Source organism: Hypomesus nipponensis, chromosome 1 (genome assembly GCF_054491055.1).
Source record: "Hypomesus nipponensis isolate SF chromosome 1, ASM5449105v1, whole genome shotgun sequence".
In the NCBI taxonomy this organism is placed as follows: domain Eukaryota; kingdom Metazoa; phylum Chordata; class Actinopteri; order Osmeriformes; family Osmeridae; genus Hypomesus; species Hypomesus nipponensis.
Window position 1 is genome coordinate 8,461,038 of NC_140361.1, and position 27,658 is coordinate 8,488,695.

Consider the following 27,658-nt stretch of genomic DNA (forward strand, 5'->3'; position numbering starts at 1 on the left):
CAGTCCTGTCCCTAATTAGACACTTGGAACAATTAGGTGCAGAGCTTCCTGACCCCCACCGATACACATCAGCTAGACCCCTCTCCCCCTCCTACACACCCCAGCCCCCCCCCCCTCCTCCCCCCTACACACCCCAGCTCCCCCCCCTCCCCCCCCTCCCTACACACCCCAGCTCCACCCCTCCTCCCCCTCCCTACACACCCCAGCCCCCCCCCTCCTCCCCCTCCTCCCCCTCCCTACACACCCCAGCCCCCCCCCCTCCTCCCCCCCTACACACCCCAGCCCCCCCCCCCTCCTCCCCCCCTACACACCCCAGCTCCTCCCCCTCCCTACACACCCCAGCTCCCCCCCTCCTCCCCCTCCTCCCCCTCCTCCCCCTCCCTAAACACCCCCCCTCCTCAGCACATGCACAGCATGGTCTGCCAGGTAGGCTCTTTGTACAGGTGCCATTCTGGACTGACTGGGGTACCAGTGCTGTCACACATGTTCTGGCTGACATAGAACACACAGATGCCTGCACACATGTGTAAGTGCACAGATGTTTACAAACACACATGTTTACATGCAAATGTTGTTCACATCATACAAACACACAGTTTAAGCAAGAGCAGTGAAAAATATCAATGAGAGAGAGTGTGTGATATGTGTGTACATGCATGTAAGAAGGAGTGAAGGTGAGAAAGAAAGAGAGAGGGAGAGAGAGAGAGAGAGAGAGAGAGAGAGAGAGAGAGAGAGAGAGAGAGAGAGAGAGAGAGAGAGAGAATTGAGTTAGCCATCAAACCTATATTTACAGATCATCCATACACAGAAACATACAAATCTATTGTCAAGCTTGCAGCCCCCATGGCAAGCAAACTTCCAAACCACTACTAATGAAAAATTAAAAATCAAACATCGCTAATCTACTTCTAGTCCTCACACTATTTCACTGGGAGGCATGAGTTCACAACAAGCTCCAGGGAGAGTTGAAGGAGAGGTTGAGATCATTTGCTCTGCCCATTTCTCTCTCTTTTTTTCTTTGTTTCTTTGTCTCTCTTTTTTTAGGGGGGGGGGGTACATTTGATCGACCTTCTAAATGTAGAACTAAGATATCCTAGCAATGGGGTCTGGGGAGGGAAGGTGGGGCCTAGGCATAAGGTTATTTGTATGTGCAGTGGAGAGAGGGTAGATGGAGAGAGAGAGACAGAGAGAGAGGGGAGAGAGAGAGAGAGAGAGAGAGAGAGAGAGAGAGAGAGAGAGAGAGAGAGAGAGAGAGAGAGAGAGAGAGAGAGAGAGAGAGAGAGAGAGAGGAGAAGGAGAAGGATGGAGAGGAGGAGGGTGGGCTGGTCTTTGGATTGTCATGGGTGAAAGACATTGGCATCAACACTTCACTCATTCTATACTGTAGGTCCACACAGGAGCTTTGAAGAGTCACTTCTGAGGATGGTGGTGGTATTGGGGAAGGGGGGGAGGAGGATCTGTGGCTTGGGAGGGGTGAGGGAGGGAGGGATGGTCAGCACAGTCATGCATAAGGAGAAGGCGTACCCCCCCTCTCTCAGAGTTAAATATCTTTAAAGGGCACCCAAACTAAGTTAGATACTCTTCATGGATTTTCCATGGTTTGTGTGTGTGTGTGTGTGTGTGTGTCAAGTTCTAAGGGTGGGTCAGTGTCAAATAAGTTTCAATATACACACACACTTTTTATGTATCTGACAACACACTTACCTGGTATCTTACATAATTCTTGACTAACACAACACACTTCACCTTTCTATCAGAGCAAAGTTTCTGCTCTTTTCCGCTCTTTTCAACTCCTCCTTTTTTCCTTTTGCTTCATTCATACCTTCATTCATCTCACCACTTCAAAGTCCCTAACACACTCAGTATTCCACACACAAACGCTCACACAGAAGAACAGAGGGGCTTATAGCAAGCTAGGCTTATTTCCAAGGAAAGACCCTTAGGGACACTGAGTGCGAGTGTGCAATATATATGTGTGTGTGTGTGTACGTATGGTGTGTTTGCATGCTTATGTGAGTGTGTGGCCATGTGTACATGTTTGTCTGTTGGCAATTAAAAGCCAACTCATGTAGTTCAGCTCTGGTGTGTGTATGTGTCTTGTGTGTTATGTGTGTGTGTATTCTGTGTGTGTTCATTTGTTCACATGTGTAAGTGCAGGACTCAAATATTTATAATGTACCTGTACTGTCATCTGCCTAAAATACAGAGCCAAGAACACACAACCACACACCTTAGAGAGTCTGCTCCAGGTATTTAGAGAGATCCCAGAGGGTCTAGTCAATGGGGATGAACTGTCCAGCCTTCTCTCCTGATGTAAACAGCCCATCCCAGCCATGGCTCGACAGAATGACCCTGTTGCAAACAGTACAGTCACCGGCACTCACGTTCACAAACAGCTCGTCTGAGAACCTCCAGTTGGTTTGGGCACCAGATGCTTCAAGAGGTGTTTTACAACCACGGTTCATGATAGAACCATTTTACAATGAAACTATTTTTATATGTAGGTTATGGTAGGTCCCCGATTAGGTCAAACAAATTCATTCTAGTGCAGTCGTAGCAGGTCAGTATATCTGTCGGCAATGTGTTCATGACCAGACTACCGTGTCACATGACTGACATCATGTTAACAGTGTCACTGTCCAATCAGCTATAAGCTGCGTCCGGCGAGAAAGGACAATCACTCCTAACTCTATCGACTGATGATAATTCCGCTATCCAGATGATTAATGACAGCTTGATGGTCCAAGCAATATAATTACTCCTCCGACCAGGGGACAACTTATTGGATGATAATTCCTTGACTCATGAACTTCCTGATCATCTCTCTCTGATTCTGGAACTGTGATCGGCTGTAATATAAGACCATTGACTGAAAATGATTCTCATACATTGGAGTCAATGAATATTTTATCTTTTCATTACTGCCTGGACGAGGAAGTGGGTTAGGAGTGTTTAAAACCTTTATTACCTCTCTGCCATGTGTGGTTTGATAAATGGCTTGTGACAGAACACTTATTGGGGCAATCTATGCAAACGTAACTCTCTCAGCTGCGTGAATGAAATACTGTAAGAGGATGATCACTCTTTCTGTCCTATATCTCTCTTTCTTCTTTAAAGACACACACACACACCTACACACAGACACACATTGCTCCATAAACATGGTGTTACTGAATGGCACAGATTGCTATCAATCAGTGGGGCTTGTGAGAAATCACGTCCATCTAACTCCTTTTGACGAATACAAAATTGTATAAACACTGAGTCTCTTTCTACTCGCCATACGTTAATAATCTACATCACTCCCTCTTTTTCTCTCTGTCTCTCTGTCTTTCTCGTCAAACACAAACACAATACGTTTCTTGCATGCATTGACAAACGCAACAAACCCAATCTTTTAAATTGGATTTGAAATAATAAATAGTGCCTATGATAAGCCACAGGGCATATATTACATAACCATCGGGTTATTGAAGCCAGCAGCCAATCTCACTAAGAGCTGGAGGCCCAATGCTCCTCCCTGCAGTCCAGGTACATCTTGGTGCAGTCTCACTTGACACCTCCACACCATCACTGGTGACAAGGTAAGGAGCCCTTACACTAAAATGAAAATTAATTCCCCTTCGCCCGCTTAAAGATATCAGAATTATCATGGGAGGGCAAAAGTGTGAATGTGTGTGTGTGTGTGTGTGTGCACTCATTTACCACGCACTCTATCTCAGATGCCATGCCACTCAAGCAGACAGTCCCAAATGTCCCCCGCCCCCCCCTCCTCATACCACCCTCCAGTTCAAGCCCAAATGGCTTCTGTAATGACATTTAAATCCCACAAGGATGCACGCGCCCTCATGCAAACCCCCGCCTATCCCTCTCATCGCTGTCACATTTTCTGTAGGGGTAGCCTCTGTTCAAATGCATGTGTAGAGAAAGCTGCTCCACTGTCGACATAGTAGAGGGTCTTAACGAGGACGCTGAAGGATGTTCAGACGATCAAATGTCAGCCTTTCAGTTTAGCTCAGCACCTCAACACCTCCCAACACCCAACACATCACACTCCAATGAAAGGTACCTTGTACAGTCATTTAGGCAAAGTAAATCATATGAGACGCCTTCATCAAAGCTCTATTCATCAAGCCTCCTTATTTACATAAAGTTGACTTTCAGCTGTGCCTGGGGAATGCATTAATGAAAGTGTGCTCATATCTGACACAGGCCCCAGGTTTCTGAAAATCCTCCTGCTATGGCACGCGTCATTCTGGAACCCTCTGGTCTCACACCAGGCCATAGCAGCTCATGTTTACCCTGGCTCCAGTTAGCCTATAGCCCTTTTGGAACAATGTTAGTTCCTCAATATTTTTGCACTACATCTGTTTATGGAATATTAATGATATAGCCCTAAACCATGAATTGACAACAGCTTTGGATACAGCATGAGCAATTATGGTTTACTAAGTAAGATGACAGCAAAGTTGCTCAAGGTCAACAAAGGCTCTGAATATTAAAACCTCTAAACTTTGTATTAAGTGAGGAGTTTAGAGATTGGAATAGTTCTCAAAAAAACACCACAACCTTTTCTCTACAAATGCACAGGTGCATGGTGTTGAAGAATGGTGGACCAACATAGCTAATAGCAACAATGCTGTAACAAGCATAATAAGTGTGTGCATGCTGACCCTAACCCTAATCATGCCAAAATATCACCCAACCAGCTTCCCAACCCCCACACGGTGAGCTGGCACAGCTGACTGCTCCATCCCCTTCCACCGCCTCTCACTCACAGCTTCTAAGATGGGTGTTTATCTCGTTCACTGTGGCGGGCCCCCCCGACGGCGCTCATTTCAATTTAAAGCCGTTCTAACGCTTGCCCTCATTTGCATACAAAGGGCTGCGGTGGCTAAATCAAGGGACGCACTCAACACGCGTGTGATCACGTCATGTGTGACACGCAGTCCAGTCTGTGGTGGGAGCAGGTATGCATACAGACACTATCACATGTGCACATGGATGTACAGACAAACCCACACACAGTCACATGGCATATGGACACATGCAGCACAGACACACACACACACACAGCCTACTACACAATGTAAGTTTATAAAGTATATCCAAGAAAGCAGGCGCACCCATTCGTTTCCAGCAACCCCTTGGGATCAACCTTCCAGCTTTTTCTGCTGTGGCCTGATAATGGTAGTAGGCTGCCTCACATACTTTTCCGTGATAAAATAGCATTGCACAATAAACCTTACATGCAAGTTGTTTCAAGGTATATACTGGTAAGTAAATACTAGGTGAGTATTTATCATATTACAAAATGCATAGTTTTTTAGCTTGTTTGTTTTTACTCTGTTTTAGTGAAATGAGCTTCTTTATACCACCTGTTGACATGCCTGCTTGTTATACAGGACCTTGTGTGTGTGTGTGTGTGTGTGTTTGTGTGTGTGTGTGTGTGTGTGTGTTTGTGTGTGTGTGTGTGTGTGTGTGTGTGTGTGTGTTTGTGTGTGTGTGTGTGTGTGTGTGTGTTTGTGTATTCTGACCCTGACATGGTAAGAAAATGGACAATTAAAATTCAAAATGAAGTGTGGGTAATTTCTCAAAGGTACCATTTCTTTTAACAAGGTACAGAAAAAATGTCTGTATGTTAAATTGAAAGAAATGTGCAAATGTATCTCTCAAAATAATTGCAAACATTTGCTTACCTGTGCGTGTGTATGTGTGTCTGTGGACTCTTCAGTTTACAGACAGAAGATGGTTGCTAGTGCCGTTAATTGGGCTTGGCTGCTCATCTGTTGATGAGAGAAGATTCCACTTCTCTCTCTCCCTCCCCCCTCTCTCTCTATCTGCATTCATCTCTCTTCCCTATTTCCCTCATTCTGTTCCTCCACCACGTCTGTCATACAATGATCTAAACCACTTTCTGGCTCTCTGCCAGACTGTCACAAACTATTGACCTCTCAATCATTTCTTTCACACCTACTTTCTTTCATCTGCCCAAGCTCCATCTCCCTTTCTTCCTTGGACTGAAATGATAATGACTGAGTGGAAATGAGAGACTAGGGGGAAATACTGCCAAAGATGTGAGAAAACACTAGGCAGTGAGATATGGATTACATCAGACAAGCCAAGGTCAGAGAGCAAAATAAGTAAAAAAAATAAAATAAAAATGGAAACAAATAAAAAGACACATAGGAACACAGAACCACAGAGGAAAACTACAGGAATAAACCCAGACAAAGTAATTGTCTGAATTGTACTTTAAGCGTTTGATCATACAAGCGTTCCTGTTGAGCAACATCTTCATCTAACATTTCATTCTGGGTTAAGGGAGGCAGGGAGAAGCAAAGGAATGACATGCCTTTTGTGACGGCCTCCTCCTCCTCAGCCGTTAAGTGGGTACACCTGGGTCGGTGTGTCTCTTCCCCTTCAAAAGGACGTAGGAAGCAGAGAGGATCCTTCTTTTTGTCCCTAGCATGTTTTTGTTTTGCATTGTGGCAACCTTTGGACTTTTATTAATACACCCTTCGACACTGTTCACTATCATGAGACACTCGCACACATGTACATCACTGACTTACTGACCTACGTACCTCACCTTTTTATGTTTAATTAGTATTCTTTAATAAATTACCACAGCAGATAGTCCTTTCGCATGTGCTCCCCTTTTTTTATCGCAACCACTGAGCCGGGTTTGTAACACTTTCACTGTTCTGTTTCCATCTGCTCTCTCTCCTCATCTGTTTCATTTTGATGAGATGGCAGGGGAGAAAAAGTTCAGCAGAGAAATTGATGATTACTCTGCATCAAATTAAATACACTCTCCCTCTCTCTCCCCCTTTCTCTCTCTATCATTAAAGATTTAACTCATAAAATCTTGGTCAAAACACAAAACTAAATTAAAGAAGCTAAACATGCTGAAGGACTGAGTTTCTGAACTCAAAGAAAAGAAGAAAGAAAATCTGTTATTACCCGTTTTGAATGCATTAACTTTCAAAGTAACACTGGCGTGTGAACTGAAGAGGCTGAGAAGAGTTAAACACAGTTCGGAAGGTTCTGGAACCAACTGATTTAGCATGGTGTGGGTGTCTGAAGTGGTGCCAGTGATTCCTCTGGTAAGCATGGTCTTATCTGGCTTTGTCCAGCATGGTGCTGCCTGGCCTGACTGGGCTTAATGCACCCACACACACACATACTCATTCACACAATCACACTATGGACATACCTCTCTGTGATATCTTTCAAGATGATGGAGGGAAGGCTGATAAAGGAAAGAGGGGAAAGAGGGTGAGCCAACAGAGCAGTGTGGAGAAATGAATAGACCTTGAGGAAAGTAGGTTTAGAGGTATGGAGTAGGAGAGGGAGGGAGTGTGGCTTGTGAGAGGGAACACAGAGCAGGGAGAAGCTTCATGTAGAAACCACTCACAATGCTGCCTGAACAGGTCACACTGTGTTCCAATAATTCTCCCACACCAGCATGAAGGGAAATACACCTTTCACAAGACCATTCAGTGATCTGTCTGGTAATAGAGGATTAGATGAATGAACAAATTATGGATGTATGAATAGATGGATGGATTCCCCTACAATCATAAACACCCAGACACGCACCATTTGAATGAGACAAAGAGAAATGAAGAAAGAGTCGGAAAAGAGAGAGAAAGAAAAACAGAAAGAAAAACTTTTTGTCCAAAGGTTGTTGGGACAGACACAAACATGTGCACGCACACACACACACACACACCCCTACACACACACAAGCACAGACACACACACACCCCTACACACACATGTGCACGCACACAAACCCCACTCACCTACACACATAGTGCAGGGGTTAAATTGATCTGTGCAGGCTGGTACCATGGGATAATAGTTTTGAAGGTCGTCCCTACAGGAGGGCTACGCACTGACATTTTCTGCAGACAAAAGTCCTCTGCCTCAGATATGCAAACAGTTCAACCACACACTGGTGTGTCCGGGTACTGCTCTGAGGAGAAACTTCAACTTGCTACAGCCTTTGAAGGATGCCAGGAACAGATCAACAAATATTCAGAACAAATGTATATTGGTAGTTTGCCCACATTTCTCTCATAATAAATTCAATAACCTATTTTTTTGTATTGCTTTTCTCTCATCAACTCACAAACACACACGTACATGAACAGACACACAAACAGTATGTGCAGTATTGAACAAGTGGAGTGAACTGTTTCTGTACCTGTGCCCCCTAGATTTCGATACTACAAATCAAATGGATGACTCTGTTCATACAGCTGTGAGAGCACACATCACACAAATAAACACAAAACACAGAAAAAATACAAAAGTAAATATGGAGCTCGGACTTGACACATAATAATGATTTACCCAAGCTTTTGATGTTTAATAATCCTAAATCAATTTCTCTAGCAATTACACTAAAATGTGGGTGGCAAAGGGGATGTTTTCAATTAAACAGCTATGAATAATTGATTCAATTTGCATATTCAAATGTTGGATGTAGTAACGATGTCTCATCCAACAGATTTATGGACTAATTGTGAGATTGAATAACATGTTTTTCACTAATTAATGATAAGCCCCAGGATGAAATGAACATCTGGTTGTGTACCTTGGTCTTATCGCCAACGCTTAATCCTTCTCATTTCACATAAGTCACGTTTGTGTACGAGTCAAGAGGAAATCTAACTCTTCCTCAGTGTTCATTTCTGTTCAGTTTAAGAAATGTGATTTCACTCTCCTTTTTTTGAGTCCTCAGTTCAGCGCCATCAATTCCCTCTCTCTTAAATTGAATTATTAATATTTAATCTATGTTAAACAAGATGTAAAGTTTCATTTATCTGGCACTGTCTTTGAGAAGACAGGAAATTAAACTTTTCTTGAACTAGATTGTCTTCTTCTTTCCTTTCAGCTTTGTGGCTAATGTTCGATCTTTCTCATGGAGCACAGAACTCCACAGGCTAAGTGTAAAAATAGCCCCAGACATCTTTCATCTAATCCTCTATACACAAAACTCATTTTCCCAGTGTTCACAGCACCACAAGGAGCCTGAAGATGTCTACAGAGCAAAAATGACCAAAATCCATTATGGTTTAGACTTAACATTTACACTAAACAGCCATATAGCGAAATCGATAAATTGTAAAATGTTATAATTCTCTCTGGCAGCCATGTTGCAGAACGGTCAATGTTCAATTAAAACATAAATTCTAAGGCATGGCAAGGCACTTTACTTAAACAGCAAATGTCATACTCAAGCCAAAGTAAATGTGCTTCACATAAAAACATATCATACAATAAATAAGATTAGAAAAATACTTAAAACAGGATTTAAAAAACACCTTTAAATAAGGAGGGTTCTCTACAAAACAGGATGAGATGAATTATGTGTCCCATGATAGGACGTGGGATGAAGTGTTTGGAAGCCTTCATCTGAACAGATGGGCAGGTGAAAGGCTTGAGGGAACAGGTTGAGAGACTCCAGTCAAATTCAGATGACCCAAACAAGCCACTCATCCTTTTTTCTGGATCTCTTGATTTCTTGACCACTCCATGCTCCACTCGGCAGGCTGGAACACTGGAGACCACCACCATTGATCTTCTACGCCTGCTGCTAATTCACTTCCTTGTACTGTACTCAGCTCTCCCGGAGGGGGAATGTGATAACAACCTTGAAGCTAATTTGCAATCATTATCCAAGGAACCTATCTCAAGCAATCATGAACAAAGTCTTACTATCAAACTCTAATAAAAGTGTATTGGATTTCCGTATTGAACAGTACAATGTATGAAACAAATTCAATCAAGGAAATTGAGTTTGGAGAAACCTCACAAACTCCAGTTCTAAACAAAGACAATCTCATTGGCCTTAGGGTAGTCTACACAAGAGTACCCTGATGCCAATGAGATTCCTGGCTCAGGTCTTTCTAGACTACAAGACAATTCAAATTGTGACAGGTGAAGAGGTTGGAGTGGGGATAAGCATGATCAACATGATGACACAAAATACATTTACATATATATATACTGAATATAAACCCATATGAATTAACCTTGTCAGCAATGTTGCGCAAGGTCAGCTTAACCTCATTAAGTACTGGTGTGGCTTTAAGGAACATTATTATTCAGCTGCTCTCTCCTCACGGGTCTGTGGCCATGAGGATGCAGGGAGCGAAACTGATCATTAGACAAAACGTTGAGACAGGGAGGAGGGGGATGGGTTGTGGGGGGTGAGAGGATAAGGGGCAGTGCTGACAGTGATATGTCAGAACACCACCCCCCCACCCCCTCTTTTACGGCGATGATCATTTGTTGTTACTATGCAGCACAACTCCAGCGTTGCCCCACACCCCCTTCTATATCTGGAATACATTTAATGAATAAACTTTCCTTTAGCAAGTCTCAAAAAGAAGCGTGAGAGTGAGAATGACAGACAGAACACATCATGTTTTGCATGCAAATACTGTATGTCTGTGTGTGTGTGTGTGTGTGTGTGTGTGTGTGTGTGTGTGTGTGTGTACCCCTTGAGTCAAACTTAAACTAAGCAGCCTCATAATAAAATACCCCAATTACAACACCAAACAAATAAAGGAAAGTACATACAAAGTATCCCAGAACCACCATCACAGATAACCTAACACCCTCAAACACTATGAACAGGCATCATAACAATTCAAAATCCAGTTTAATGCTGAACCAACCCCTGTTACACATACAAATGTTACTTTGAATAGAGTCTAACAGGGCATTCTTCACAATATTGCTATATAATATATTTCCCTCCGTGGATTGGACAAGTCTGTGTTATCCTATCAGATCCACCGGCATATCAATAGAAAGCGGGACACGAGCGTCAGTTTCCAATTAGACGGTCCACATTCAAGCACCAACAGAGGGGTGATGAGGTAAGTGCGTACACGCCTGGAGCTACAACAGCCTGCGTGTCAGTTTGAAGTTGAGTTGGAGCGTTGGCTAAATGATCTGGATCATTAACGCATGAAGAATCATCAAATATGAATAGCTTATCGAGCAGGCTTGTGTAAACACTAGGAGCCGGCCATCACTCATATTAAAGGCTGAATATAGACCTGCTCATAAATAGACCAACACACGGGCGGAGGAGGAAGGAGCGAGAGGGAAAGAAAGAAAGTGAGTGAGAGAGAAATACAACGGGGGAGAGAGAGAGAGAGAGAGAGAGAGAGAGAGAGAGAGAGAGAGAGAGAGAGAGAGAGAGAGAGAGAGAGAGAGAGAGAGAGAGAGAGAGAGAGAGAGAGAGAGAGAGAGAGAGAGAAAGAGAGAGACAGAAACGGAGACAGAGACAGAGACAGAGACAGAGACGGAGACAGAGACAGAGACAGAGACAGAGACAGAGACAGAGACACAGACAGAGACAGAGACAGAGACAGTGAGTGGGAGCAAGAGACAAAATGGGAAAGAGAGAAAAGACTGGGGAGGAAGGCAGGTAAATAGACAGAGGGAGGGAGAAAGAATGTGACAGACAGATGGAAGAGTGTAAGGGAGTAAGGCTATCATGTTGAATCTAAAATAGATAGTTCAGCCACTGACAGCCTATTAAATGTCTGCTTTAAGTTGCATCTCTGTGGACACCACTGAAAACTGCTTCAAATCAATGCCATCACCTTAAATAATCGTTTTATTTTTTTGGTGGGTCACACATTCTGACGGCCGTCAGAAATGGTGACCTATATGTGGTAATGGCTCTATGATGACTCTAAATCAGAAACAATGGCTCCAGATTAGTGTGAATCGATGAAATAACCACCCCAAACCATCTTTCGAAATTTTAATACATTTTGGAAGCAGCAAAGGTGGGAAAAACATTCTTAAAAAATATTTTTTTATGTAGTTTTTGTGGGTCACACATTCTGACGGCCGTCAGAAATGGTGTCCTCTATGGTAATGGCTCTATTACGACTCTAAATAAAAAAAATGGCTCCAAATTAGTTTGAATCGATGAAATAACTACCCCAGACCATCTTTCGAAATTTTAATACATTTTGGAAGCAGCAAAGGTGGGAAAAACATTCTTAAAACTCTTATTTTATGTCGTTTTTGTGGGTCACACATTCTGACGGCCGTCAGAAATGGTGACCTATATGTGGTAATGGCTCGATGACTCTAAATCGGAAAAATGGCTCCACATTACTGTTAAATTGATAAAATAACAACCCCAAACCATCTTTCGAAGTATTAATACATTTGGGAAGTAGTTATGGGGGGAACACACATTCTTACAAAATCGTTGCATTTTTTTGGTGGGTCACACATTCTGACGGCCGTCAGAAATGGTGACCTATATGTGGTAATGGCTCTATGATGACTCTAAATCGGAAAAAACGGCTCCAGATTAGTGTGTATTGATGAAATAACTACCCCAAACCATCTTTTGATGTTGTAATACCTTCGGCAAGCAGTTACGGTGGGAACACACGATGTTTCAAAATCGTTTTTTTTGTGTGGGTCACACATTCTGACGGCCGTCAGAAATGGTGACCTGTGTGGTAGTGGCTCTATGATGACTTTAAATCGAAAAAAAGGCTCCAGATTTGTGTGAATTGATGATACAACTACCCCAAACAATTTTCGAAGTTTTAATAACTTTGGGAAGCAGTTAAGGTGGGAACACACATTCTTACAAAATAATGATTATGAAATTTAAAAAAATGTGGGTCACACATTCTGACGGCCGTCAGAAATGGTGACCTGTGTGGTAATGGCTCTATGATGACTCAAAATTGGAAAAAAGGCTCCAGATTAAGTCTGTATTGATGAAATAACTACCCCAAACCATCTTTCGAAGTATTAATAACTTTGAGAAGCAGTTATGGTGGGAACACACATTCTTTAAAAATCCTTTTTTTTGTTGTTGTGGGTCACACATTCTGACGGCCGTCAGAAATGGTGACCTGTGCGGTAATGGCTCTATGATGACTCAAAATCGGAAAACATGGCTCCAGATTTGTGTGAATTGATGATATAACTACCCCAAACCATCTTTTGAAGTTTTAATAACTTTGGGAAGCAGTTATGGTGGGAACAGACATTCTTACAAAATATTGATCATTACATTTAAAAATTGTGAGTCACACATTCTGACGGCCGTCAGAAATGGTGACCTGTGTAGTAATGGCTCTATGATGACTCTAAATAGGAATGAATGGCTCCAGATTCGTGTGAATTGATGAAATAACGACCCCAAATCATCTTTCGAAGATTTAATACCTTTGGAAAGCAGTTACGGTGGGAACAGACATTCTTTAAAAATAATGATCATTAAATTACAAAAATTGTGAGTCACACATTCTGACGGCCGTCAGAAATGGTGACCTGTGTGGTAATGGCTCTATGATGACTCAAAATCGGAAAACATGGCTCCAGATTTGTGTGAATTGATGATATAACTACCCCAAACCATCTTTCGAAGTTTTAATAACTTTGGGAAGCAGTTACGGTGGGAACAAACATTCTTTAAAAATCATTTTATTTTTGTGGTTCACATATTCTGAAGGCCGTCAGAAATGGTGACCTGTGTGGTAATGGCTCTATGATGACTTTAAATCGGAAAAAAAGGCTCCAGATTTGTGTGTATTGATGAAATAACTACTCCAACCATCTTTTGATGTTGTAATACCTTTGGCAAGCAGTTATGGTGGGAACACACGTTCTTTAAAAATCGTTTTTTTTTGTGTGGGTCGAACATTCTGACGGTCTCCAGAAATGGTGACCTGTCTGGTAATGGCTCTATGATGACTCAAAATCGAAATAAAATGGCTCCAGATCAGGGTGAATGGATAAAATAACCAGCCCAAACCATCTTTCGAAGTTGTAATACCTTTGGGAAGCAGCTACGGTGGAAACACACATTCTTAAATCCTTTTTTTTATGTATTTTTTTTGTGGGTCACACATTCTGACGGCCGTCAGAAATGGTGACCTGTGTGGTAATGGCTCTATGATGACTTTAAATCGGAAAAAAAGGCTCCAGATTTGTGTGTATTGATGAAATAACTACTCCAACCATCTTTTGATGTTGTAATACCTTTGGGAAGCAGCTACGGTGGAAACACACATTCTTAAATCCTTTTTTTCATGTATTTTTTTTGTGGGTCACACATTCTGACGGTCGTCAGAAATGGTGTCCTCTATGTTAATGGCTCTATTACGACTCTAAATTAAAACAAAATGGCTCCAAATTAGTTTGAATCGATGAAATAACTACCCCAGACCATCTTTCGAAATTTTAATACATTTTGGAAGCAGAAAAGGTGGGAAAAACATTCTTAAATAATCGTTTTATTGTTTTGGTGGGTCACACATTCTGACGGCCGTCAGAAATGGTGACCTATATGTGGTAATGGCTCTATGATGACTCTAAATCGGAAAACATGGCTCCAGATGAGTGTTAAATTGTTGAAATAACAACCCTTAACCCTCTTTCGAAGTTAATACATTTGGGAAGCAGTTACGGAGGGAACAAACATTCTTAAATAATCGTTTTATTTTTTGGGTGGGTCACACATTCTGACGGCCGTCAGAATTGGTGACCTGTGTGGTAATGGCTCTATGATGACTCAAAATCGGAATGAATGCCTCCAAATTAGTTTAAATCGATGAAATAACTACCCCAGACCATCTTTCGAAATTTTAATACATTTTGGAAGCAGAAAAGGTGGGAAAAACATTCTTAAATAATCGTTTTATTTTTTGGGTGGGTCACACATTCTGACGGCCGTCAGAAATGGTGACCTATATGTGGTAATGGCTCTATGATGACTCTAAATCGGAAAAATGGCTCCACATTAGTGTTAAATGGATAAAATAACAACCCCAAACCATCTTTCGAAGTTTTAATACATTTGGGAAGTAGTTATGGGGGGAACACACATTCTTAAAAAATATTTTTTATGTAGTTTTTTTGGGTCACACATTCTGACGGCCGTCAGAAATGGTGACCTGTGTGGTAATGGCTCTATGATGACTCTAATCGAAAAAAACGGCTCCAGATTAGTGTGTATTGATGAAATAACTACCCCAAACCATCTTTCGATGTTGTAATACCTTTGGCAAGCAGTTACGGTGGGAACATACGTTCTTTAAAAATCTTTTTTTTGTGTGGGTCACACATTCTGACGGCCGTCAGAATTGGTGACCTGTGTGGTAATGGCTCTATGATGACTCAAAATCGGAAAAAATGGCTCCATATTAGTGTGAATTGATGAAATAACTACCCCAAATCATCTTTCGAAGATTTAATACCTTTGGGAAGCAGTTACGGAGGGAACAAACATTCTTTAAAAATCATTTTATTTTTGTGGGTCACACATTCTGACGGCCGTCAGAATTGGTGACCTGTGTGGTAATGGCTCTATGATGACTCTAAATCGGAATGAATGGCTCCAGATTAGTGTGAATTGATGAAATAACTACCCCAAATCATCTTTCGAAGATTTAATACCTTTGGGAAGCAGTTACAGAGGGAACAAACATTCTTTAAACATCGTTTTATTTTTGTGGGTCACACATTCTGACGGCCGTCAGAATTGGTGACCTGTGTGGTAATGGCTCTATGATGACTCTAAATCGGAATGAATGGCTCCAGATTAGTGTGAATTGATGAAATAACTACCCCAAACCATCTTTCGATGTTGTAATACCTTTGGCAAGCAGTTACGGTGGGAACATACGTTCTTTAAAAATCTTTTTTTTTGTGTGGGTCACACATTCTGACGGCCGTCAGAATTGGTGACCTGTGTGGTAATGGCTCTATGATGACTCTAAATCGGAATGAATGGCTCCAGATTTGTGTGAATTGATGAAATAACTACCCCAAATCATCTTTCGAAGATTTAATACCTTTGGGAAGCAGTTACAGAGGGAACAAACATTCTTTAAACATCGTTTTATTTTTGTGGGTCACACATTCTGACGGCCGTCAGAATTGGTGACCTGTGTGGTAATGGCTCTATGATGACTCTAAATCGGAATGAATGGCTCCAGATTAGTGTGAATTGATGATATAACTACCCCAAACCATCTTTCGAAGTTTTAATAACTTTGGGAAGCAGTTACGGTGGGAACAAACATTCTTTAAAAATCATTTTATTTTTGTGGTTCACATATTCTGAAGGCCGTCAGAAATGGTGACCTGTGTGGTAATGGCTCTATGATGACTCTAAATCGAAAAAAAGGTTCCAGATTAGTGTGTTTTGATGAAATAATTACCCCAAACCATCTTTCGATGTTGTAATACCTTTGGCAAGCAGTTACGGTGGGAACACACGTTCTTTAAAAATCGTTTTTTTTTGTGTGGGTCACACATTCTGACGGCCGTCAGAAATGGTGACCTGTGTGGTAATGGCTCTATGATTACTTTGAATCGAAAAAAGGCTCCAGATTTGTGTGAATTGATGATACAACTACCCCAAACCATCTTTCGAAGTTTTAATAACTTTGGGAAGCAGTTACGGTGGGAACACACATTTTTACAAAATAATGATTATGAAATTTAAAAAATTGTGGGTCACACATTCTGACGGCCGTCAGAAATGGTGACCTGTGCGGTAATGGCTCTATGATGACTCAAAATCGAAAAAAATGGCTCCAGATTAGTGTGTTTTGATGAAATAACTACCCCAAACCATCTTTTGAAGTTGTAATACCTTTGGGAAGCAGGTACGGTGGAAACACACATTCTTAACCATCACATACTTTACCTTTTACACTACCTGGAGGTATTTTTGATGACTTTCTAATTGAAATAACCATACAAAACAAGTGCATGTGATCTTAGATCTTATTCCTAAATTTGCATATATGTAGAAGTGTAAGAGATTTGATCTGAGTGAGATAAGTGTTTGTGCTAATTGTGAAGTGTTACCAAGGGGAGTCCTCCAGGACCTTACGCTGGTTGCAATTGGAAAGAGATATGTTGTCATGAGCAGGGAGATAAGAGAGAGGATACAGTGTCTATTGATGACAGGGAGATGGAGAGAGAAAGAGAGATCTGAGAGGAGCTGGGAGCTAATTCCAATTAGACCCTGAGGCCTCATTTCCTAATCAGACTGCTAATGAAGACTAATGCCAAGCCGGTGCATGTGTGTGTGTACATGTGTATGCGTGTGTGTGCGTACATGTGCATCTTTATGTGTGTGTGTGTGTGCCCACCTGGCTGCTTTGTGTTACAGTACATGTGACTGTATTGCTTCCACTCATATGTTGGATATCTGAACAAAATTTCACTTGAAACATTATTAGTTCACATCTAAGAAGCAAGTTAATAATAAACAAGCACACAAATAAACAACAAACAAATAAACAATTTATTTCACAAATGTACGTACACAAGCTCACACAAACACATGAATGTGCATAAATGTGCAAGCACAGACCTACACACGTTGACACACACACAGATACATGTATAGAACCCAGTTCAGACACATACTGCAAACTGGTTTGAACCAATTATGCACACAGACACAAATTACATTACAGTAATGTCACATCACCTGGCAACACACACATACAGCACACATTACCTATTGCACTGCACACATGCGCACACACACACACACTCACACTTTCATAATCATCTTAGTGCAGGTCCCTATTAAGCTGGGGGCTAATAAAGAAACTGATTTAATCTGCTATTAAAGCACTATAAAGACACAGGCTTAATTTTACAATACTGCTATCACAGAGAGAGAGACACAGAAAGATAGAACAAAAGACAGAGAGAAAGAGGGACAGAGAGAGATAGAGGGGGATGGGGGGAGGGAGAGAGAGAGAGAGAGAGAGAGAGAGAGAGAGAAAAAGAGAGAGAGAAAGAGAGAGAGAGAGTGTGAGAGAGAGAGGAATGGATGAAATATGATGTCAAGCTGAAAGAGCTATGAGCAGAGTACAGTGGAGCTGTGACAAAGGGTCCCTAATAGAGAGAGTAGTTTTTGTGGTGTTAACATAAAGGATGGAATACCACTTCATGGAGAAAGGATAGGTGGAAGCATATGGGGGTGATGGAGCTGATGGTGGGTGGTGATAGTGGTGATGGAGGTCATGGAGCTAATAGTGGATGATGACCATGTTGATAGTGGTGACAGAGCAGATGATGGGTGGTGATGGAGCTGATGGTGGGTGTTGATGGAGCTGATGGTGGGTGGTGATGGAGATGATGGTGGGTGGTGATGGAGATGATGGTGGGTGGTGATGGAGATGATGGTGGGTGGTGATGGAGCTGATGGTGGGTGGTGATGGAGATGATGGTGGGTGGTGATGGAGATGATGGTGGGTGGTGATGGAGATGATGGTGGGTGGTGATGGAGATGATGGTGGGTGGTGATGGAGCTGATGGTGGGTGGTGATCAAATCAAATCAAATCAAATTTATTTGTATAGCCCTTTTTACACGTAAGCATGTCACAGAGGGATGGTGATGGAGCTGATGGTGGGTGGTGATGGAGCTGATGGTGGGTGGTGATGGAGCTGATGGTGGGTGATTTTGTCGACGTTTGCTCAATACAGGTGCATGTGGGGAGTGACATTTACTTCACAGTCACATGTGAAGCATGTGCACAAACATACCACACACAAACACACACACACACACACACACACACACACACACACACACACACACACACACACACACACACACACACACACACACACACACACACAGACACACACACACACACACACACATGCAGGCACAGACACACTCCCCTCTGGACATGTGCCAGCCTGGGGGTATTTGTTGTGAGTGGTCGTCTGGAGGGATAAATGAGGTACTGTGTTGTGCAGCGTTTGCTGGAAGGTCTAGATGAGATATGTCCTCCTCCATTGTGGCCCTTTCCCCTGCTGCTGACAACCTCATAACCAAGCTGACAGCCAGACAAATGGACACTCCCCACCATGCTGCACTGGCATAACACTGAGTGGCAGGCACACGCACCCAAAAACACACACACACACACACTCACACACTCACACTACATACACACACTACATTATTCTTTACCGTTTTCATGACAATAACATAGTTTCCATTTTAATTTAATTTCAGCAGACAATACCATTCACTCTACAGATTGAATAGTGAGTCCAAACACAGCACAATGTGTGCGTGTGCGTGTCTGTGCATGTGCGTGTGCATGTGTGTGTCTGTGCATGTGTGTGTCTGTGCATGTGTGTGTCTGTGCATGTGTGTTCATGATCACTTAGTCTTGTTTGTGTGTCACATGTGTGCTTGTGTGTGCCTGCACACTTGTGTGAGTAATGAGCAGGAAGACAACCATATGCATGCCCCTGCATTGATCTCTCTGTGTCATTACATTGCAAGACAACCAGGGTCCTCTGGCTTCACTGCTCCTCAAAGAGGATGGCTCAGGTCCTGCTTACTCTGGGATGTGATTCAATTGGATGTGAGTGGATTTATGTTTCTATGTGTGTGTGTGTGTGTGGGGGGGGGGTGGTATGTTTGTGTTGATGTGCGTTGATCTCAAGTAGGGAGGTCTTGTAGTTCCCTCTGTGATGTTTCCATGTATTGGAAACATCAGAGGGAACTACACAGAGTTCCTTCTTGGAGTCAAATCACCCACACTCTAACATTCACAGTCAGGTTACCTCAAGTTACCTCTAATATGCAAACCCCCCCACAGACAGATGCACACCCCATTCAATCAAAGTGTCCTCCGCTTAATGGAGCATTGAGCGTTCAAGTGTAGCCATGTTGCAAATAATCATAGAATCATCCAACATCAAATCATGAGGCAGATCAACTGAGCCTCTCAAATTGACATTTCACAACCTGACTGAGGGAGATACAACACATTCTCACTGATGACACTGCATGTGAAGATTGCACAAGTGTGTGTGTGTATTCATATGCACATTCATGCGTCTCCCAGTGCCTCTCTGTTTGCACTGAAGTGTCTGTGTGTTAGTGAATGTATATGTGTGTGTGTCTGCGGGCATGTGTGTGTACGTGTGTGTGTTGGTATGCATGTCAGACCGCCTGCGGTGGTGTGTGTACAGCCCCGGGCAGGGCTTTCACATGTCTCCCTGGCAGAGAGGGGGTGGTCTAGGAGCACACCACAGGGGCCCTGGCTGCATGGCAGGACCAGGGAGGTGAAGATCAAGACACCCACACAGGCTCATCGTGAGAGGCATGCTGTCTTCATGTTCAACAGACTGCAGCTCACAGTGGAAGGATGTCAGAGATGAGGGGAGTATTCTTTTCAGTTCTTCGGATTGAGGAGGGTTTCTGGACGTCATTCAGTTGGAGCAGAGATTTGAGATCTTTGAGTTTTTTTGTTTTAGTTTGATAAAACTCTCCCCCTCCCCCCTCCCCCCTCTCTCTCTCTCTCTCTCTCTCTCTCTCTCTCTCTCTCTCTCTCTCTCTCTCTCTCTCTCTCTCTCTCTCTCTCTCTCTCTCTCTCTCTCTCTCTCTCTCTCTCTCTCTCTCTCTCTCTCTCTCTCTCTCTCTCTCTCTCTCTCTCTCTCTCTCTCTCTCTCTCTCTCTCTCTCTCTCTCTCTCTCTCTCTCTCTCTCTCTCTCTCTCTCTCTCTCTCTCTCTCTCTCTCTCTCTCTCTCTCTCTCTCTCTCTCTCTCTCTCTCTCTCTCTCTCATACAACACCAGATTAGGCCATCATCGGTCCACATAGATAAGAGGTTCTTGAAGATAAGAGGCTGCTAGCCCTTCTCCTCTGGCAGATCCAGATACCATCTGTGTCCATCTGGAGACAGGCACGCCATCATCCCGTTCCTACAAAAGACCCAGGGCACTTTAGTCTCAGAGAGTATCATCACAAATGATGTGTTATGTGTTATCTACATTGGCTGATTAGATATTGACAGGATGTCCTTTACAACAAGAACAGTACATGTTCGGGTAATGCAGAGAAAAAATGAAGAACTGTAAAGGCTGTTGCTGTGCTGTGATGCAGTGTCTCAATATTTTTGAAACCACTCAAGCTTGACCCTGCTTTTACACAATAACTCACATTGCAGAACTTTTTTGCTCTCTCATTAGCTATTCCAGGCAGACAGTACAGTCAAGTTGTCTTCTAGACGAGCCAGAGGTCATCACACCATCTGTTCTTTTGTTCTTGTTGCCTTATTGTTCATTTATTTCAAGGCTGTTTTTGGTTCCCCTGTCAGGATATTAAAGTGCACAGCCAAGCTTAGTTGTGATATTCTGCATCTGGCTAACTTTGATTCAGAGGAAGGTCAGGGTATCTTGTCATGGATTTGAGGGCACCAGTCGTGTGGATAATTGGTTTTGAAGACGTTTTGCTGTAATTTTCCTCACTGTTTAAAAGCATCCCGTTTCTCTTGTTCAGAGCCAATCCTTCTCTGAACCTCCAGTCTTTTTCTGTAAACCCACCCCTCTTTCCTTCCTTCCTCTCCTCTCACTCCCACTCTCCCTCTTCCCTCTCTCAAGCTCTTTGCTCTTTGCTCTGTACCCAACCATCTCTCTTGTTCTTTGATTGTTCTGGCACCAAGACCACAGAGGACCCTACTGTTAATCATCACAGTACACAGTTCTGGGGATGGGCTTTTAATGTTATACTGGGGAGCGGACTGAAACAAAGGCTCCAAATGGGACATATTTCTAGGTAAACAGAACCTTTTTAATGCCAAAACCGACACTATGTGGACTAAATTCATTTTAAAACTCTAAAAGATTCTACTGGATTTTAAATTGGTACATCTGGAACTGTTTTGGGCTCTTCCAAAATCCTCCTATCCTTCTGACCTCTCTCTCTGATCTCCCTATCCCTATCTGGATTCTTTGATGATCTCTTTACAGATCTCTTTAATGGTCTGTTCTCTCTCCTGACTGAGCTCTCTCTTTACCTCTTTTGTCTGGTCTTTTGTCTCCTTACTCTGTGATTGACAGGTTTTGAGAGAGCTATCAGAAAGTTCCCAGGTGGTGTTTAGTTCACATCAACGTCTTTACTCTGACACACACATGCAGCTACACTAACAGACATGCACACATAGACACAGAGACCCTGACACACAGACAGACACACACTGTGATTACTGTCAGCCTACTGTCAGCTGCAAGACAAACAGAGCCTCAAAGAGGCAAACTTTCTGATATTGAGATGATGTGAGTGCTTGTCAGTGAGCATGTTTAGGTGTGCTTCTAAGTCTTTGTACAGTACAATGTGTGTGTTTCAAAGTCTTTGTACAATACAATGTGTGTTTCAAAGTCTTTGTACAGTACAATGTGTGTGTTTAAAGTCTTTGTACAGTACAATGTGTGTGTTGTGTTTATTGATCGCAATAGATGGCATTGAAACAGAACATGCTGATAGGTAATCTCAGAGCAATTAAGAAGCTCATTGAGCATTACAAGGTGTGAGAGGGAGGAGAGCGAAAAGAGAAGGAAGAAAGATGATAGAAAACAATAAGAGATCTGTGTTTAATTAGACGCATACAGTGTACTGCCTCTATCCCTCGGGTTCAGTGCAGCCCTCCTGGAGTCTACCAATTAACAAAGAAAGAGAGTGTGTGAGAGAGAATGAGAGAGTGTGATAGAGAGAGAGAGTGTGTGTGTGAGAGAGGGGAGAGAGAGAGAGAGAGAGAGAGAGAGAGAGAGAGAGAGAGAGAGAGAGAGAGAGAGAGAGAGAGAGAGAGAGAGAGAGAGAGAGAGAGAGAGAGAGAGAGAGAGAGAGAGAGAGAGAGAGAGAGAGAGATAGATAGATAGATAGATAGATAGATAGATAGATAGAAAGAGTAAAGAGATATAGACAGAAAGTGGAATGACGGTTTGGGGTATGGAACACCCATCTGGTGCTCAAGGCCATACAGATGGAGAGGGATGGAGGGGTTTTAGAATATAGTACCACTGGGACAGACCTTTACTTCTGGCTGTTCTTCAGCTCCTCTCACACCAGCCCGGCCAACAACGACTAAGGCAGGGGGTTGAGACAAGTGCCAGATGTTTTCTACCCCCTCCCTTCATCCCTCAATCTCTGTCAACCCTGTTTTGTCCTTCCCTCCACCTTTACACTTCCTCCATCCATCACTTCCCTCCCTTCTTTTCATCTTCCTCTCCACTCCCTCTACCCTCACCTTCTTCTCACTTTCCTCCCGACACATCCCTTTCTCCCTACCTCACCTCTCTCACTTCCAAGACTCTCTTCCTTCTTCCCTCCCTCTCTTCCTCCCTGTCGGAGTGTGCTTGTCTGAGCGAGCGGGCACGTCTCCAGACGACTGGAGAGCAACCAGAGGCGGACGCGACAGATTGGCATCATGTCTCTGCCGTCGGCAGGGGAAACGGTGGTTACAGGCCGTGACTGACAGCTAATCACACACACACACATTTTCAAGAACTCTTGCCCTCTGAATAGAACCCCAAAAAAAGAGAAACCGCACACAAGGAGGAAGTGAAAGAGAGAAGAAAGTTAGGGTGACAGAAGGGGAGGGGGTTGGGGAGAGGGTGGGGTTACCTTGGAAACTAGGCTCCCTGATTGCAGCCACCCAATCAGCGGGCGGTGAAGGGTGATTCCTGAGAGTGGTAGGGAGAAGCTGAGCCTGTGCAGGAACACATCACATCATCCTGCTGGAATTCTTCTGTCACTGACCGACCACAGATCAGAGCAAATATCTGATTGGTCAAATCAAGCCAGTTGACCAGGATTCCCAGGCATGAGGTGAAGCATTGGGTGAGCATACATGCATAGTTGAGGGCTGCCTATTTTCCACAGATCCAGAAAAACAAAATAATGACGAGACAAACAAAGCATTGGCAAACAAGAGAGCAACATTGAAGGCTTCTTAGGGACATGGGACACTTAACATTCTGGTCAGACATCTGGTCCTTGACCCTCTGAATCTTTGCCCTGGCATCGACAAAGCTCCAGTGGTTTCTTCTCTGACCTCTGTTAGGCTATCAGAGCAGATGATGATTGGAGCCGAAGAACAGAATGGCCGTAGCCTGTGGTGGCCTGACTGTGATGACAGGCAGGTCAGGGTTGGGATCCAGAGTGGCGTGCCATTTGCCAAAGGAGAAACCCGCGTCCTCTTTTAATGAGGTCACGGCTGAAGAGGTCACATGCACGCCGTCGACAGCGTTGTTGACAGTACGTGGCCAGTGTCGACATTGCGCCACTGTACGGCTGCTCGACAGGCTCTCTTTTCAACATCCATCAACACGTCCACCTCCCCTCTGCTCTCCACATCCTCCTCCCTCCTCTCTGTTTCCTGCCTCGGCTTCTGATATGGCTCGTCTCAGCACAGGACGTCCATCTCCCTTCTCCTGTTTCTCTTCCTCTGCCTCCTCCCCCCCCCCCGCCTTTGTGGCTGGGACACACAGCTGTCGTTAGGCTGACTGACACACACAGCCAGAGTCTGATTGCAAACTAAGTGAGTGGCCGACACACACTCAACACTGTCTAACAGTCTTTCACACACACAGCCACACACAGAAACACACTAACACATTGAATCACTCCCGAGTCCCCCTGCTGACACACACATAGAACATACACTCACCATCGTACCCCCCAACCTCACACACACACACACACACACACACACACACACGTGTGCACACTCACACCCACGTTAGCTTGGCCAGGTGTCAGTGGTCCTCAGTGCAGAGGCTGGCTACAGTTATTCAAGGGGGCTCCACGTGCTCAGGCCTGCCAGCTCCATCAGCGCCCCAGCACCAGAGCCTGCTGCTCTGCTGTCAGCCTTCACCAGGGGGATACAGCCCTGAAAAAGAGTCTTTTAAAACACAACTCAAATGTATACTGGTATTTGGTGAGAGTCAAATACCAATATGGGCTTCCTCAAGCAGGAGATGAAATGTGCAGACCATAAGAGAGGCAGACAGTGTTGAGGAGCAGACAGTGTAGAGGGGCAGACAGTGTTGAGGGGCAGACAGTGTTGAGGGGCAGACAGTGTTGAGGGGCAGACAGTGTAGAGGGGCAGACAGTGTTGAGGGGCAGACAGTGTTGAGGGGCAGTGTTGAGGGGCAGACAGTGTAGAGGGGCAGACAGTGTTGAGGGGCAGACAGTGTTGAGGGGCAGACAGTGTTGAGGGGCAGACAGTGTTGAGGGGCAGACAGTGTTGAGGGGCAGACAGTGTTGACGGGCAGACAGTGTAGAGGGGCAGACAGTGTTGAGGAGCAGACAGTGTTGAGGAGCAGACAGTGTTGAGGGGCAGACAGTGTTGAGGGGCAGACAGTGTTGAGGGGCAGACAGTGTAGAGGGGCAGACAGTGTTGAGGGGCAGTGTTGAGGGGCAGACAGTGTTGCGGGGCAGACAGTATTCCTTATTCCAAAGTTCCAAAATATGGGGATCTGTTTTGGAATCCATGTTTGACGTCTTTCTAACATTTATCTGTTCATAATGCTTCACAACAAATAAGCTTCTTGCCTCTCCCTCCCCTCGTTCTTCCCTCTCCTCCATTATCCAATCACACACTCCAACATTCGACGACGTCAGCCCGTCAAGGGATTTCACACATGCACACACGCCCTTGTGACTAGTCCTGTGGGAGGAGAATGAGAGGAAGGATTTCTGGGTTGATGTGCTGTCAGATTAGGGATTACCCAACAGCCAATTAGAAGTCTCAGTATCAGCAGCTCTCGGGGTGTCTACCACCCCTGTCTCAGAGAGGAGAAGAACAGTGGGGAAGAGGGAGGGGGACAGGGGGCTTGAGATGAGGCAGAATGAGAGGACCAGAGGATATAACGAGGGAAGGAAAGGAAATGAGAGAAGTGGGGTATGCGAGCCAGAGAGATCCTGAACGGTTCTGAAACACATTGAAAGTGTCAAAGTTGAAGGGAAAGAAATAAAAGGAAAACTCAATAGTGGATGATAATTGTCAGCTTTATTGTTGTGTTTGCTAAAGGTGTACTTTTGAGGAAAATACTGTTTACTGGACAGGAGACCACTATGTGACAGCACGATTCAATATTGCCACCGTGAGGCTTCAGAGGGAACTACATGATGTGATAGCACAGGTAAACAAAAATGTAACAGTAGCATGTTGCATGTGTGTGTACATACATGCATGTGTGTATGTAAGTGGAGGGGCAAAAGTGTGTGTATAAGCTGAGTGTATTTGTGTGGCTGCATGTATCTAAGTTAATAAGCACAGCTGATCAGCTGTATGGCTCATGATGAAGGCACTGCATCCCCTACAGTTTGGGGATGTGGTGATCGAGTAATGTTATCTGGTGACTTGAACTGTGTTCTGTCCTGGTCATCAGAAATGAGTAGCTTTGTGTCCAGCCGGAGACCCAGGTTTCCCATCATCTGGCTTGGAAGTCTGTCAGACAGACGTGAAAACACATACAAAGAGTATACAAAATGAGGTGTGTCTTTGTCTGAGTGTGTCCATCTGTGGATGTGCTTGTGTGCATCTCCCACCATACCTTGGTCTTGAAGAAGAGATTGATGACCCCTTTGGAGCGCCTGTCTGGGGTGCGGTTGTCTCCGGGCACACAGACAGACATGCTCTTACTGTCCCTCTTGGAGCGCGCTGACTCCACCTCCTCAGTCCCACTGACCACTGAGAGAGAGAGGCCTGAGGAACAGGAAGACGTCAGAAAACAGGATATGCTGTGTGTGTGTGTGGGTGTGCGTGCGTGCGTGCATGCGTGCGTGTGTTACCTGTAATGGCAGGCAGGGATCTGGAGTTGGCATTGGTCAGCATGACGTTTCCTTCGTTGGAGTCTGCCAGGTTGGTGTCACTGCGAAACTCTTGCTTCTTTGACAGCTAGAGGGAGACAGAGAGCACAGGCGCACACTGACATACCGTCTGGCAGTGGAGGCTGCTACTGAAGTAAATGATAACAACCTATGTTCAATAAGTATAACTATACATATGTATATATAAATCTTCTTTCTCTTCAGTCCCCGTCTCCCCGCTGCTTAACATTCATCTTCTGCTCTCTCCTCTCTTCTTCTCCACCCATGTGTTCTTCTCTCACCCGCTTGCTGTCCAAGGTGCTGGTTCTCTCTCTCTCCTCGGAGATGAAGATCATGCTGCTCCTCTTCCTCCCCTTTTTGGACTTCCTCAGCTTGACCGTGCCCTCGGACCCCCCCTCCTCAGACGTGCTGACGCTCCCGCTGGAGTGCTGCAGCACCGGGGTCCGGGGGGGGCCGTTGTCATTGAAGGGCCCACTTACAGGCCAGAAGGGAGGAAAATAAAGGAGAGGGGAGGTAAGCAGAGACATGAGGAGAGGACCATCAAGGAGAGGGGGGGAGGACACCAAAAGAGAGGAGAAAAGAGTAGAGGAGATGGGGGAATAGAAGAGAAAGAACAAACAAGAGAGGAGAGTAGAGATGTTATGTTTAATATGTCATTCCTGTAAACGTGTAAACAATGTGTATCAAGTTCAAGAGGAACACGCATGCATAAATATGAGCGCGTGTGTGTGAGTGTGTGTTACCCGTCAGGGAAAGACTTGGTGGGGGTCCCACACTCAGACCCCTGCATGGAAGAGACAGAGATGATGGACTGGCGCATGCGAAGGACAGAACGTGGACGAGTGGATTTCCTGTCATCCATATCAGGCTAGGAGGGAGGGATGACAGAGGGTGTCAACAGTCAAAATGCCACTGTTATCTCCTGTACAATATAACACAGGTCCTCGCTCCCCTAGCGACAGCATGCTAGCGG

The 27,658-nt window shown here is 44.2% G+C and overlaps 1 protein-coding gene across 1 annotated transcript in view; it reads right to left on the minus strand.

The window, feature by feature from the left end:
* Nucleotides 1-25,842: 25,842 nt before the first annotated feature.
* The window catches only part of dock2 (dedicator of cytokinesis 2), a 58,194-nt gene continuing 56,378 nt past the window's right edge, over nucleotides 25,843-27,658 (minus strand). Inside the window, exons 47-51 of the mRNA XM_084681082.1 lie at nucleotides 27,429-27,553; nucleotides 26,967-27,159; nucleotides 26,647-26,752; nucleotides 26,409-26,560; nucleotides 25,843-26,302 (exon numbers count right to left, since the gene is read on the minus strand). Of these exons, the coding sequence (XP_084537208.1) occupies nucleotides 26,240-26,302; nucleotides 26,409-26,560; nucleotides 26,647-26,752; nucleotides 26,967-27,159; nucleotides 27,429-27,553 (639 nt within the window). The 3' untranslated portion in view covers nucleotides 25,843-26,239. The remainder of the gene's footprint in view (nucleotides 26,303-26,408; nucleotides 26,561-26,646; nucleotides 26,753-26,966; nucleotides 27,160-27,428; nucleotides 27,554-27,658) is intronic.